Raw genomic sequence first — 15,802 nt, forward strand, 5'->3', positions numbered from 1 at the left:
TCTAGCCGAGAAACATGAATTGCTTTACTTGAAATATGAAAGTAATGAAATTTGCTTGAACAAACAATAGCGACGTCTTGTCATGCTTATGTTGGCATATCTTTGCCAGGTAAGAGAGAACCCACTGCTGTGCAAAAACTGTAAGGACTGTCTGCAAACTATCAAGCGCTCTTTCTTTTATGTTGATGTGTTATATTATGGAAGTAGTGATTGAAGGCACTGACCTTCGATTTTCGAGTCATGAGGGGCTGCTGCCAATCCATAAGCAAGCTTGCGACTTCATGGGATGAGGCATGTCAATTCTGACTTTTGTTTGCATACGGGTCCGGACTTTAGAAGATTTCCATGAATTTTGTGTCGGGAAAACTTCCTGAATTGCCAACTGAGAGATTGTCAAACTAAAGCAACCACCCGAGGAGTCATCACGATGCTGATAGAGTTCTTTCACATTTTTCAACGTTAACAAACAAGAGCCAAAATGAGGAGTCCTCATGACTATTATTTGAGCCCGATGAAACAGTTACACTCGTCATTATCGTGTCCTTATTCTTGGGTTCCCCTTAACGCTCACTTCCTTCAGATCAAATCGCTAAATGGGTTCCAGTCTCAACCAGGCCAACCATCACTGAGAAAAAATCCTGCCTTCTTCAAAGAAGCTTCAAAGGTTCTTGGAATGCTCGAATCCGATCGTTGTCTGTGAGTTTCAAAAAATCGATTAGACAACGCCATGGAGGCAATTGGTAACTTCCAAGATGATCCTCTTTTCAGCATAAGCCAAAAAAGCCAAGTGCCATAATGGCTTGTGCATGCACACAGCCATGTTCTAGGGACATCCACCCACCATAGGGATTCCGGGTTTGAAGACGATGCCATTAGCTCTGCGTTACGAGATAATCAATCCTCAGTTGCTGTTGTTGTTGTTGTTGTTGTTGGAGAAGAAGACTTGTCCTGTTATTTCAATTGGCGCCATGTACATAGGACAGGAATTTGCAAAACGTGATGACGAAGCACGGAAATTCAAGATCAACCCCAAAGATCACCATCTCATTAGCTGATTGAGGAACTCTCAATTAGTGGGATCAATTTACTGGAAATATTCGCTTCTCGTCTTCCCCAAAAGAGTTCCAAGATCGACATCGATGCCACTTCCGCGACCTTTCTACAATGATGATTTATACGTGTTCAATGTGCTAGGTTTTTGCTCGAGCCAAAAGAAAAGATTTCAAGGCAATTTTGGCGTGTTGTCAACTCGTAATTAGCATTCGAACTAACAAATCATCCAGGAGCATTGTACAGTGCAGCAGGTCCTCGATCGTGGCTTTTGGCAGCATAGAGTAAGTTCCTTGAAATGAATGGTTTCGACTTACCCTCTGGAGCAAAAAAAACGAAGAAGACAAATTGTCACTGATCTTTGCTCCATTTTCAGTCAAATCCCTGACGGAAATGAATTCATCAGTGGGAATCTTCAATTTTTGCAGACCTTCAACGCGTTTTAAGTGCACTATTCAAGGTCTACCAGACCTCAGACGACCTTCAATACCCAGCCATACTCATAAGAGCTCTGATTTTAAGTAACCAAATTTTAAAATGAGAAAAGGAGCTGTAGACGAGTCGTAATTGTCAAATATTCGAGCGGGTTCTTATCCTTGGCAGCTCGAACAAAGCAACTTTCGAGAAAATCGGAATTCGAAGTGAACTAGCTCATTTTTGATTGCAATGAAAATGAAGGAGACATTAATCTGGGGTTTCGAATTCTGATGAGATTTGACGTCGGGAGTTCTATCAATGCGTCGAAGTAGTATTTGTATGATGTGGCTTCAAGTTCATTGTCATTCAGACGCGTGTAACAGATCCTAAAAGTGGTTTCTCCTTGCGCGACGCCAAAGCCCCCCAAAACTCTCATGTCACTTGAGTGACAATGATAACTCCATGGTTTTCGCCTTGAATTTGGCAGGCCCTACTTTGTGGCGTTTCCCCATTTCCTTCATGCTCACACATGCAAATTTTTTTTTTATTTTTTTGAATGACAAATGCCGCCGTGATCGAACTTGCGTCATTTCCTTTGGCTTTGGCTGAAGAGTTCTTAGCCGGACTTTTGAGTCAAAAATCTTTGAGTTCAATTATCATTTGGGGTTGGGATCTGGCAATAGACTAAAAAAATCATGATTTTTTTCTTCTTCTATGTGTGTGTGAAGGGGAGAGATCTGACGAATAAAACCAGAGATAGAGAGAGAAAGATCCCTGCCAAAGCCCGGAATAAACGATGAATAATGATTGTGTCCTGAAGTCACGACCATTCATGTAAATTTCGTCATTTCACTCCGGAATCAGGAATGTCACTCTCAGAGCTCTCGAAAGAAAATTACTTGTATTGATGCATGATTTTGCCCAAAATGTTCAGAGGGTGGTCTCTTTATGCCTTTTTTTTAGTTGGTTGTTCATGGTGGTTGTGTTTTTTATGGAAATGGACACGACACGGTGTTTTATGCTGAGAACACAAAGGCAACATGACCAACAACTTTGGCAAACACTTGAATGCCTCAAAATGGTTTCATTGTTTCATTTTTCACAATCACCCGGTGTCCATCAAGAAGATGTTGCACACTGTCGGAAATAATTCTTAAATACTGTTCATACCATTCTTGTTCCAATCTCGCCCTCCGATTACATCATAGCCCATTTGTCATTTGATGCTTTTTTGAATCAAGTGCTGTTCTTCGCTCGATAGCGTGAAAAATGCTATTCTTTAGGCAGATCTAACAATGGGTAGGTGTCAACTGATCCCGTCTTGCTATTGTACCAATGAAAATTGTCACCAATGCAGTCATTCGTATCTTACCGTTTGCGTGAGACCAAAACGTCGTTGCTAATTGGGCACCTCAAGCAATTCTGTCAGTGAGTTGTGCCCAAAAGAACAACAGCGTGACCAATTTGCGTGCAAATAAAACGTCAACAACGTGACTAATCTTCCCTGATTCTGGACCAAAGCCATCCCTATATTTGCGATCAAATCCTGAAATGGTCCTGATTATAATCCTTCTGGTAGAGGGGAGACAACCCCTCATTTGGGCTTGCTTGACTTTGTACTTTGGCAATTTAGGGCGCATTCATGACCAGAATGCCATGGCAATTGAGAGAAGAAGCGCAGCAGCCCTTTGACACCATGATCAAGCCTTCTCGGCCGTCTAAAGCGTCGTTTGTGACGACCTTGTCCAAATGGCAACGTTCCATTGCCTTTTCAGACCCTTTTTTATTCTTTGCATACCATTGTTCTCTCATTATCCTTATACAGAGAGACCATCCATGTTCATGATCATCTCAATTGTAACCCGTGGATGTGTGCCATGAGGCCTGGCCATATTTCAACGCCATCCATCCATCTATCTATCCATCCATTCACTATCTATCTATCTCTCTGTCTTTCTCATCCCCACTCGTAAGCATGTTCCACACCGTCTTCATTCTACATAGGTTCAATCGGATCAAACTTGTACGTACGTGCGTATGAAGTCTACATTCAGTACCCTCTGGTAGTACAGAGAAGGTTCTGTATTTTGTGGCATTGCTCAACATTCTCGCACTTGAAAGCCATGCAAGCAAAATATCGTGATTTCCACGACAAGTCTTGGTTTGGCAATGCCTCCCCAGATCACTTCATCCCAGAAGAACAAGAAGAGTTAGTTGGAGCTATCTGGAATGATGGTTGATTCGTCAAGAAGCTTGGAAGTCGCTCTCTTTTCGCCTCGTGAAACAATTTGTCAAAGCTTCTGTTACTCAAGTCAATCGGAGAAAGATGCGAGTGCCATCATCATCTTCATCATCATTATCATCATCTTGCACGAATAATTATCCTTTGCCTACTTGCATCACGGTAGTGTGGCTGGGTTTGCTGGGTTAGCTCGTTCGTATGAAGTTGAACGACTTTCACCGACTTTATTTTGTTCTTTTAACAATCGGAAACCGAACTAATGGTAATGTCAAACGAAAGTTGCTCTGTCATTTAATTCAAGCAAGATTGAAAGCCTCGAAAGATATAAATTTGCCAAAATAAATGTCATGCGATACCAAATAATCTCGTAGGCATGGACACAGCTCATAATTCATGTACCGGTATGTTACGGTGTCTTTTAAAAAAGATTTTTTTTTTCCTCGTCAGGGATTAGAATACAAGACGGGTAAAGCCTTTGAAGTTGAGGAAATGTCAATTTGGCAATCATGTTTTAATTGTCCTGGAGTTCTAAAAGGTCTCCCGGGTGGAAGACTCAGTCTTTCAGTCATAATGAATGACAAAGCGTGATTCTGTCAGCAAGATATTTTCTTCCACTCGCTTTCTTGCACAAAAAGGCAGTATTTGAAGGGAGAAGCAAAACAAAGGCGTAAATTTGCTGATTGGTGATGACCACTCCCAATGGCAGATCTTGTGGATGAACTATGTTATACTCACTTCCTGTGCTGGAGCTCTCATAAGATCGATGTCCAAAGCAAAAAGTGACGGAGGCACTCTCTCTGCCCAACCAACCAACTCTAGTATTATTCATCAATTATCACCGACAACAACGACATTTTTTATGTCTTTGGTGAGTAGCTTCGTTTCACACATGCCTGCTTTTTAAATCTTCTAGACGCTGTAAAATTTGCGGTTATGTTCAAATTTGACGATTCCATTGCCTTTGCATCTGCTTTTTGTACCGCAAAACTTGTTTGAAACAACCAGGCATAATTGGGGATCAGTAAACAAGTCAATAGTGAACTTGTCCGAAGCCCATTGTCATTGTGTAAAGTAGGTTACGCCTGATAAGTCTAAGATGCACTTTGTGGACAAGGCACAGAATGACACGAGGATTTTCGCAGATCAACCAACCAACCACTTTGACTCATCTTCACGATTCAAAATGATTGCCTCGTTAGTCGACGTCCGCCTAACCTTTCGCCAAAGATTCGATTGTCTTCCTTGTCAAAACTCTTTTAGCTCAGCTATCCTTTAATTTTCAAAGATCATACCAATTCCTAACGCGATCAAAGGGGAACAAAACACTTGTCCCTGTCAATCAAGTAACTTCTCACCTTTCGCATCCAATCGCGCACCATTTGATCTTGTGGTGCAGAGTTTCAGGTTAAAAATCGGTGACTTTTAGAAGTTGGCCACGGATCTTTTTCCAACAGGTTTGAATCTTAACTCTAGGCTTGTAATGATTTCCACCTGCTTCCCATTGTTTCGATTGATTAATAAGAGTTACTTGCGAGATAGTGACCCACGCAACGTTCAACGCTGATTTCAGACGGTTTCTGGACAAATTGAAATTTACAGTGATTTGAATAGTTGTGCGGACTGCAACTTCTTGTTCCATTCTACCCTTGAAATAATGCATAAGCGTAGCCAAATTAAGATAAAACACATAACACCCTTTCATCGATTGTAGTGACTGTAGATGCTTAATGTGCGTTTTGGGAGCACCTTCAAGCCCTCGAGAACCAGGCTAGTTAGAACAATGAAGTCCAACTCTCTTCTTTCTCGGGCTCCTTCATTGTTCAATTTGCTGCCTTCAAATATTTGTAGGGCGTATGTAGGCGTTGATCCAGTAGCAGGATCTAAGTCAGACTTGGACAAGTTCTTGATCAAAACACCTGATCAACCCTACATTCAAGGGCTAGCCAGATCCGCTAACTAATTCGTTGGTGCATCAAATATTATCTGAATATTAAATCAAGTAAAATTAATACCTTTTTCCGTCTTGAACTGCTGGGGATCCCATTCCCAGTAGTGGTAAGGAAGTCTGCAAAAGAGAGGGAAAAAATCTAGACCACCAATAGTTTACATGTATTGACAAATTCACCAAGTGCAGGCTCTATTCGTTAGCTCCCTTGAGCCATTCATTCAAGGGGAAAAACAAAAAGAAGACAGTTGTCACTCTGTAAAGGGTATTCACAAAACGTCTTGGATGCACCGTGTGCCCCCCTCGTGCTTTTCCCCTCTCCCTCCTGAGGGAAGCTGGGAAACACGAAGGGTCTTTTGTAGGTCCGAGCCAACGGATGAAGCAGCTGACTTGTCATCCTCTGAAGGGGAAGACGCGAGTGCATTGACGCATGCTCGTTCAACCAACGGAGGAACGAGTTCGAATGTTTTGAGAGGAAGTCGATAAGGAGGGAAGTGAACTTCAGTCGAGATTTGGTGTGAGACATAATGAGATGTGTGGTTGTGTGACTCAGATGAAAAGTGGTGTCGTCTCGGTAGTGGTTGTCATGTGTTTATGTGGATTGGATGAGAGGAAGTGAAACTTGATTATTAGGAGAGACAAAATTGCCGAAATCTTTGACGTAAGGATGGAGAGAAAAATTCGAAACCGTTATCCCGCTTATCAATCCCGGGGTGAAATGTACTCCATTTTCAAGGGTAAGACAAAAGCAATGGTGTGTTCACAGTCATTGGATAATAGAGTAAGGCCCACGATGCCATCGATGGACGAGAGTGTCTTTTTCGGTAATTAACAGCTTCTCAGAGCTTGTTACCCCTCGAAACGTAATCACAAGTAATCTCCTAAACATCTGACGCGTTCCAAATCGGGATGAATTTGTTTTCGATTGCAACTACCATTTAGTCGGAGAGCAAGCGGGATCTTTGTATTTTTACCGACTGCTATTTGTGACTCGTGTCAGAATTGGTGGGAAGTGTGATTGATTTGCTCAAATTTGTAAGCTCCACAAAACAACATGTGTTTCGTCTTCGTCTATGCTCCTGCACAATAATCGTCTTCTTCGTCTCCTTCTTTGGCATGATGATCCCCACGTGCATCTTCCATTTACTTCCTCCGGAGAGATCTCCAAAATAGATCAGGTCTGAAATCTATTGATCTCAAGTGGCGTGAACTCCTCGAGAAAGTTCCTCTAAATGACACGGTGTTTTTCTTTCATGCTCATTCCGATTGCAAGCCATCCACCACGGTAGATTTATCTGCGATCTTTTGTTTCTCAGTGGAGATTAGATTATCCCGAGATCACAGAATGGAGGCCATTGATCACCAAGAACCCCCCTCGAGTGTTTAGCAATTTTCTCGTATCTCTCCTACCACGATTTGCGCGCCTGATATGTGCCAAGTAATGATCACATAAAACCGTCCACTCGATGTCTTCGGCAAATAATCATCATCGTCCGGGGCTTGGGCTTTTCTGGACGATTTAACCTTCAAACCTTGGGGATAATTGATCAAGCTCCAATTTCTGTCATCGGAGCCCTTGCAGGAATCATCCTACTTTTTCTTGTCAGAGCCGACGACTCGTCTGTGAGTTTCGCATACATACCTGTACAGTCCTTTTAATCTTTAGAGATTGGGGATTGGCGTAAAATGAGTTTTGCCCACAAGGAAACTACCAAATTGGATGCATTGTCCATCCACTCTGGTCAGCCTTATCCGCTGAATACGTTTGCAATTCAGCTCGAGTTATATCGTTACTACTCTTGCATGCATTCATGTAAATACATATACATACGTATACGAAATCAATCTCAACGTGAGGGTGTTGCTGGTCTGAAAGGGGTTTTTAGTTGGCCTCCAAAGACAACATGACAAACTGGGCGAACTTGACCTTCAGTACCCTAAGCGAAGTCCTCCACTCCTCCTACCTTCTCTATGGGTGTCTCTCTCGTTCTTGGTATTGACTCATACGTTAGGGTAGACCTGACTCCACTATGAATGCTGGAAAAACGAGGAGGAGGTTGAGAAAATATTGGCAAAATTTCCCTCCCCAAAGCAAATAAGCCGTCAGATGTTGATGATGTATCCGGTGGATACGCACCCACAATAGTATGGCGGTTCGTTTGTTGGCGGAGACTGCAACGGAAGCAGGATATTGATTTTTTCCAACACTCATCCTTCCAGAATCTAGACCGATATCCTCTGATCTTTCGACCGTAAAAGAAGGTTCATCTAGATTTGTTTGGCATTGAAAAAAATGACGTCTAGATGTCGAACAAGGCGAAGCAACTTGTTTCTGAACAGTGTCCAAAAAGGTCATCACTTATTTAGGCCAGTTTTCGTCTTCTTTTCAAAGGAGAAATGGAATGCGATACTTCATTGTAATGAAAAATTCCTTGCCATGCGTCACTGTCATTAAGGTTTTTTGTTTGAAACGACCCTCTGTGCGGTCTGAACAATTCGACTCAATGGCAATAGACAGAAATGGAGGTGTCGCAGTGTGCTTTTTGTGTTTATTTGCCGATAAACTTAGATGGCCAGGAGACGTCTAGGAGGCGACTGTTTTTGGGACAAGGAGCAACGGTGTTCTTTTGACAGCCATTGTGTCTAAACGGTCGGTGTAATTTCATATTATCGCTGAAATCCTCAACGAAGTTTCCCATGTGCCAGTTTTTTGGCTCTTTCTGAGTTCTGGGATTGAATTCAGTTAATCTTTCTCGAGGATAATTGCATGATAATCGCCCCTTTGGACCAAAGACAATCCAACTGTTCTTGTCGTCGCTTCTTTTTGGCATTGCACTTTTGTTCCTTTCATTCGTTGAATTGGCCCCAACTGTTTTTATCTCTCAGAGCTCTAGACGTGATTCCCATTTACGGTTTGGGATTACCAAATAGTACACGAATGTATCACAACATTTTGGAGCTCAATGGATAACCAGATGGTTATATTACGGAGCCCGAAACACTATCCCGTTTTTAAAAGGCTTTCAGAGCGGCAGTACTTATCCAATTTCTTACGGTTTTCCCCCTTTGGTTCAATGGAGTTTTTGAGGGATCTTAAGACGGAAAAGAGTATTACAACCGCATTGGATGAATGAAAAATGTTCATCCAATGCGATGGCAGTATTGTTTCTCATTCGTTGATATCAAATTTTCTGTCATTCAACTTTCCTGTCCTGAGGTGCTTAAAACTATCACTTTCTGATCTTGAGGTCATTCATTCCCTTGTGTGTGTGTTTTAAATAAACCAGTTTTCTCAAAGTCGCATGCTTTCGTGTCATTCTCTTGTTGGCTAGCGTGAGTAGCATTATTGGTCGGTTTCTGAATGCAATCTTGATATTCAGATTTAAAAACTTTGACAATGAATCCGGAAATCTCGATTTTATGATTTGTAATTGCGATTATCAAAAACAGTTTCAAGAGATCCTTTTAATCCATCTGGTCCGCCCAAGGTCCTTTTCCTTGATACATTCATGACGATGAAGGTGACTAATTGGCATCATCAGCGAGGTTCACAAGGAGCCGATCTTGACTGTACGAGCCTGTCCAGTGTTCTATGAACTGCTTTGTGATCTCTTTGAGATGACAATCAATTCCATTCCTTTTGGGAGGCCTCCTTCTATTTCTCTCAGCTTTGCACGTATGAGCCAAAAGCAATTGTTTTATTACTCTGAAATTAATGGGATTGCTTCTTCCAATTGCCAACTGGTTGCTGGGCGCCAGGCAGGCATCCGGCTATCGGATCAATAGACCATTTGTCAGGAATATTGCCCAATATCAATTGCCAGATCGAAACCGCCCACTACCGAGAAACAACTTCTCATCACATTTTGAACTTGGCCATGAATCAACCAGAAAAATACCGTAAAAAGACAACGTTATCGTCAGCTTTTCTCCGTTATCTCAGGTGAAGAACAAACCTGTCCTGTTAATTTTACCCAATCCCAAAAAATGGAAAATGGAAAACCTCCCAAACTCTGAAAGCCCATTTTCATGGCCGTACTTCTCGTTTCTTTTACTTCAGGTATATCCACATGGGGCAAACGCGTGGGTCGGAAGTTTGACCAAATTAAACTGGGCGATGAGCGGCTCCAGTACGCAGTGAACGAACCCCCAAACCCTTCATCGCCTTCTCAAGTTCCGGCTTTATCACCCGCCTCTCAAAGGTCTGATCGGCATCTCGCCAATAACCATCATCATAATCATCGCCATCACAACCACCACCACCACCATCAAGATCATCATAGTAGTTGTTCGGAATTGGTTTATCATTACCATCAAGAGGATACAATGATGAGGGGTGGTTACTCGCAACCCGATTTGAAGCCACGCCCCTCAGCTCATGTGAAACGGCGAATCAGCCGAGTGGAATCACTTCGAAATTTATTCTTCAATCGCAATGGCTCGGCACAAAACGAGATGAAAAAGAAACTCCTTTTGAAGAAACGTGCTCGATCGGCAGAAAAAGTGGAGAAGGTAATTTTTTTTCCAACTATTAGCACTTACCACTTGGCCACGCAGACGGGGGGGGGAAGGGAAGCTCTGTATTTGGCGTGCACACTTGTACAAGTGTGCAATCTGCAAACATTTGCCATAAAAATGTCTGCACGCATGTTTCGATTCAATTCTCTATTGGAGGACCTAAGGGGCCGGGTTTTTTTTAGCTGCGCGCTAAGTTGGGATTGGATCACTCGCTCTGTGATGAATACAACGTAGGCACTGGGCACACTAAGTCGTATTGAAAAAGAGTCAAGCTGTCAATTTGGAGCACTTAGGCATGGCATGTTAAGCACTTGTCCAAACTGTGATTGTCAAATTTTGAAATTCGTGAGAACAACATTAGCGGCTTCTGATGCAATGGCCAAAACGAATCTCTCGCAACACAAATTTGGTTATTTCAAGGCCCTTGACCGGGAACCATTCGGCATCTGGCACAAAACTTCCTTTTTTGGCATTCTAAGTGAACCACGTTTTTCTTTGTAGGTGGACAAAGCCATTGGAACTGATTGCGACTTTCTGAGTGAGGACGATTTCATGAACTTGGCGCGAGTCGTTTGGACATGAGCTATGACTCGGTGGACATTGACTCCATTTCCCAGATCAGTGCCATGGACTCGGCATCGCAAACTGGAGGGTCCATGATTGAAGGCTACAGCAAGTTTCACTTGCAGTCGAAATCATTCAGCTCGGATTCAAACATCCCCAGATCAGTCAGTGTGGGAGAGTTGACCAGCACACAAGGATCCCAAGCCATGATCCCGAGGAGAGCGCAATTCCCGTATGCTTACATCCGATCCAAGCTTTCGGTCTTGCCCGAGGAACAGGCGGGACAGTTATCTCGAAGAGAGTCCATGAATCAAAACGATGGCGAGCCCTATCGGATTCAACGTCAACAAGAGGATGATTTATCGGAGAGCGTGTCTGTTACCACTCAATCAGAGGTGGGTCCCCCATCCTCGAATGATTATCCACAATCTGGATCCCATCCCAGCTTAAGGATGAGGAAAATGGCCCTTCGCAGAAAACGCAGCCTCTCAGTGGCCGATATTCCAGCTCCCAATGGTTTTACCGACTCGCGTATCCGGGGAGCTCAAACTATCACGCATTTCAAGTCTGAAGAGTCCGGATACGATTCTGACACAACAAGGAAGAGCTCTCCACGTGGTTCTCTTAAGAATGATCCCAACATGGTTCCCGCATTTGGGAGCACGGGAAGCAACACTGACTTTGATGAATCGTCCGCTTCATCCGGCTCAGGTCGTGAACACAAGGAGTTGGACGACGTTGACTCGGCATCTTCAGGCTCAGAGGACTCAGGTGCTCCTTCGACAGGCACGAAAACTGACAGTCAAGAGGATTTGAAGAACAACTCATCGTCATCATTGATTTCTAAGAAGAATAAAGATGAATCCATGGGCGGAAAGCGGCCAGAGATCAAGAAACCCCCGAGGAAGAGTAAACTCCCCGAGGCCACGTTCAAAACCACAAATAAATCAAATCAGTCATTCCCATCCGACAGCGGATCTGGGAGAAGATTCAAGAAAAATGGCGAGGGTGCAGATGACGGGGTGCAGTTCGATCAGGGTAATAACCACTCTGACCACATCCCGTCTGCATTACCCTCACTCACCAGCAAAAGGTTCAAGATGCTTCGCTTGAGGAATGAAGATAACGGGGATTTAGGAATCGTGATCAGCAAGAAAAGACACCCCCAAAAGGGTACAACTGGTTACATCATCGCACACATTGACGAAGAAGGCCTGGTGGAAAGGTACGTTTGAGAGAATGAAGGCATTTATTCCTTTTTTTTGGTTCATGCTTTTCCGACATCATGATATTCATCTACAATTGCATCTCTCTTGGTTTAGGGATGGCCGATTCCAATTAGGTGACGAGATCATCAACGTCAACGGAAAAAGTTTGCGTGGCTTGAGTATGGACGAGGCCCGGGGACTGCTTCGAAATTGTGGCTCTGAAGTGGATATCATTCTGGCCCGAGACCCACTAGAGGGTGGAGGAGATCCGCCCCCACACAACCAAAGCAGCCCCCAGGCCCCGAATCCAGCCATGGTTTCCGCTCCGACTCCAGTGGAGCGGAGAAAACGACGGAAATTGCCTCACATTGAGCGGCCTCGATCTGCGCCCATCCATGACTTTATGCGAAATGGCGGTCATACCGGTAGTGTTCACAGTATAAACGAACCCGAAAACGGCGGCATGAAGACCGTGATCAAGATTGGACACACCAGTGATCGAATTGAAACCCATCACAAAGACAGAGGTGTGATCAGTTGCGTGGACACGCCCCTCATCACACCAGCCCAATCGGTCGAGAACTTCTATTTTGACCCGAACGACGACACCTACTCGGTGGTGAGTTCTCAATGTAGTGAAGCCATCACCAACAACCATCACCAACGTTCAACCTCGGGGGGCCGATATTGTGTTGAGACGCACAGCGTACCTACCACGCCCACGCCTTTGGATCAGCGCAAGGGACGAGGGCCAGTTGAAAGACGGCAGATGAAGGCCAGCTTGATTCCGCGACGGCCCAAATCATTGGCAATGCAGATCCTGACCATTGATTTTGAAAAGGGTCCCGGGAAGAAAGGGCTGGGCTTCAGTGTGGTGGGCGGAATCGACTCGCCCAAAGGAAGCATTGGTATATTTGTCAAAACCATCTTCCAAGTTGGACAAGCTATTGACCAGGGCACTCTCAAAGAAGGTAAGTGCTCGCCTTTTCATTTGAAGTCAATGGCGTCGAATGGTTAAGCCAAGATCAGACTAACTGAGTCAGAGCTTCACAAAGAGGTTAAGTAAACTATGGGATGAGGGTGCCCTTTTTTAGAGCATCAGGGATTGATTGACGTATGGAGTGAGGCCTACAGTTGGCACCTTTTTTGTAAGTGAGCTATTCGATCATTGCCTACCCTTGAGAAATGACTTCCAATGTTTTGTACTGTACAATCTGTTCGTGTCGAGTAGTGACTTGTGTGCAGTCAATAACCATTCCCGCGTGGTCGTTTCTCAGAATGTTCTTTCGTGAATTGTTTCTACCGTTTGAAACCTCCTTCTCCTCCTCCTCCTGCCTTTGAATGAAGCGGAAGCAAGTGTTTTTGTTCAAATTTCCATTCGTCATTTCCATTCTAAGAAGCTCTCTTGATTGGCATCAAGTCAAAGGTAGCTTTTTCAAGAAATCCACCGTCCGATCAATCAAGCCCAGGAGCAAAGATTTCCAAAGATTTAAAAGATTGGTGATGACCATCCTGAATATCTAAGGATTCCTGAATCCTGACTGGCGAAATGAGATTGTAAAAACTGATGCTTAACTCATTACTCATGCCAACTAATGCGAAAAGAATCGTTGATCGACGCTGGTGCACATTTGGTGGCAACAAGTGCATGCACACATTAATGGTAAGTTACACCCCCTTTCAGGGGGGTTGGGGCGTTTGAGGATGAGGAAGAGGCGCAAGTGCCTTTGTTGTATGCAATCCTGAATTACGTAGTTCATACCCACATAATTGAATCTGAGACGCCTCCCTTCATTCAGAGGTGTGATTTATGAGACAATGTAATGTCCAGTCAAATCCGAAATCAAACGTCGACCCCATCATAGTAAGGAAAAAAATATCGTGGTTTGGTCGGTCGCCTGACACAAGGTTTAGTTAGACGCTCCAAAGTTGCTACAATCCCAAACTTGTTCAAATCGGCTCAAACCCTCTTCTATTTTGTCTCCTTCGATTGCTGTCGAGGAAGTGGACTTTTTTTGGTGTGTACCCACAAAGCAACTACACATCCTAAGCCAGCTTTATACGGCTGGATATGATCAGCACGTGATGTCTTTTCTCCGTATTACAAGTCGATTGAACTTGACATTCCTTGAGGAGGGCTAAAATGAACGAAGAGTCCTCTTTAATTGCGACAATCATGAGGTGTTCTGCGCGTAGACCGCACTCTCTCAGCGACCTCAAGATTCAGCCAGAGACTTCCGTCTTCATTTTATGGGCAAATGAACCTCGAACAAATGTACCTTTTTTGGCGGATCCCTCAACCAAAACTGGTTACGGTTCTGCTTCTGGAAGCTGTGGAAAATCTTGGCTCGAAATTTGTCTAGCTGTATATTTTTCCATTCCCAAAAGGTGCTATGATTGCCAGTTGAAATGGATGCCTAAAATAGTTTGAAAGAAGGAAAACGCTTACGCCAATCCACGTCAAAGTAGTTATTATTTCATTCCCTCAAGTGTTATGTAATGGCTCAAAGATATGTGCCTTGTCGTGTCCAAACCGAATGGCATCTCTAGATATTTGGAGTTTCAAACCTGCTGACAATTATTGTGGTCATTCTGACCATGACTCGATAGGTATGGGGGGGATTCATCTTCAAATCCCTGGCCATCCGACGACTTCGCTCAATTTAAAGTGGATTAACTCAAGTGGGTTCCTGGTAACTCTACCACCAATATCAGAGAAAGAGCTTCGTTCATCTCGTTCAACGAAGTGAATTCATCCAATATAATGAGCGTCCAAAGCAAGAGCGAATCTCATGAAAAGCTGCTCTCGGGAAACGAATATCCAATTTGAATATCCCCGAAGATGAGCCCTATGTTGACCTTCAGCACTGAAATGATGGAATCTGATGTGGTCGAGATGATGTTGCTTAGTCTTCTTCATCCCATTTGCATTGTCATTGCCGCCACCATTGTGGGATTGTGGGCGGAGGAGGGTGAGATCCTTTTTTGGGTGCAGGAAAACCCTAAGTTCTGAGATCTTTGTAAAGAGCGAGGAATTGAACAATATTTATGTTTTTTGGCCGAAACCTCGAAAGTGAAAAGTCTTTTAATGGCCATATATTGTAAAGATGTTTCATGTTAAGACCATGTAGCATTTCGTATTAGGGATCGATGGTGAACTTTTGAACGTGCTTGAGAGTCTTGGGAATGATTGCAGACACAAAAAACCTTGAAACAACATGTATTGAACGGGAACCCTTTGGTGGGTGATTTATTAGCGTAAACCCTGATATTAAATTAGTAATGAATGGTGGCTGTTGCTGTTGCTGATGTTGGTGTTGTTGTTACCTTTCAAGAACCATCAGAAGATTTTTACGACTTCGGAAGCGGGAAATAGGCTCTCATAATGTTTGCTTGCTTGCTCCCGTTGTTGATGATAATGATGACGTTGCTGGTGGTAAAGGAGGCGAAGAAGAGCAACAACAAATCCCAGATCCGTATGAGTGATATGTGCTATTTCCGATTGAGGCGCTCACCAATAGGCTCTTCCGTGTTTCGCTTTACCTCTCTTTAAGGATGTCTATTGGGATTTTTAGCATTGCTATAAATGTGTTTAAAAGTTCGCACAAAGATCAAATCAATATCAACCCTTTCCAATCTGTTCGGCACTGACTGGATTTGCTCGATTCCAAGTTACGAGTCAGACTCGACAAACATAGTAGACAGTAAGCAAGCACATTTGAATAGGAAATTGCATAAGCATGCTATCATTCAAATTTTCCGTATTAGTGCTTGTGGAACGTGTTTACGGTGTTTCCATTTCCATAAAAGGGTCTTAATTCAGGGATGAACTTAGCTGATGACAAATGCGCAAGTAAT

At 43.5% G+C, this 15,802-nt stretch overlaps 1 protein-coding gene across 1 annotated transcript in view; it reads left to right on the forward strand.

Annotated features, from left to right (window-relative positions):
* LOC131879568 (uncharacterized) overlaps positions 1 to 15,802 on the forward strand; it is a 20,962-nt gene that overhangs the window by 2,754 nt on the left and 2,406 nt on the right. The window contains 4 exon segments of the mRNA XM_059225926.1: positions 9,715 to 10,166; positions 10,674 to 10,728; positions 10,731 to 11,961; positions 12,059 to 12,915. Of these exon segments, the coding sequence (XP_059081909.1) occupies positions 9,715 to 10,166; positions 10,674 to 10,728; positions 10,731 to 11,961; positions 12,059 to 12,915 (2,595 nt within the window).

The sequence above is a fragment of the Tigriopus californicus genome, chromosome 4 (assembly GCF_007210705.1).
Source record: "Tigriopus californicus strain San Diego chromosome 4, Tcal_SD_v2.1, whole genome shotgun sequence".
In the NCBI taxonomy this organism is placed as follows: domain Eukaryota; kingdom Metazoa; phylum Arthropoda; class Copepoda; order Harpacticoida; family Harpacticidae; genus Tigriopus; species Tigriopus californicus.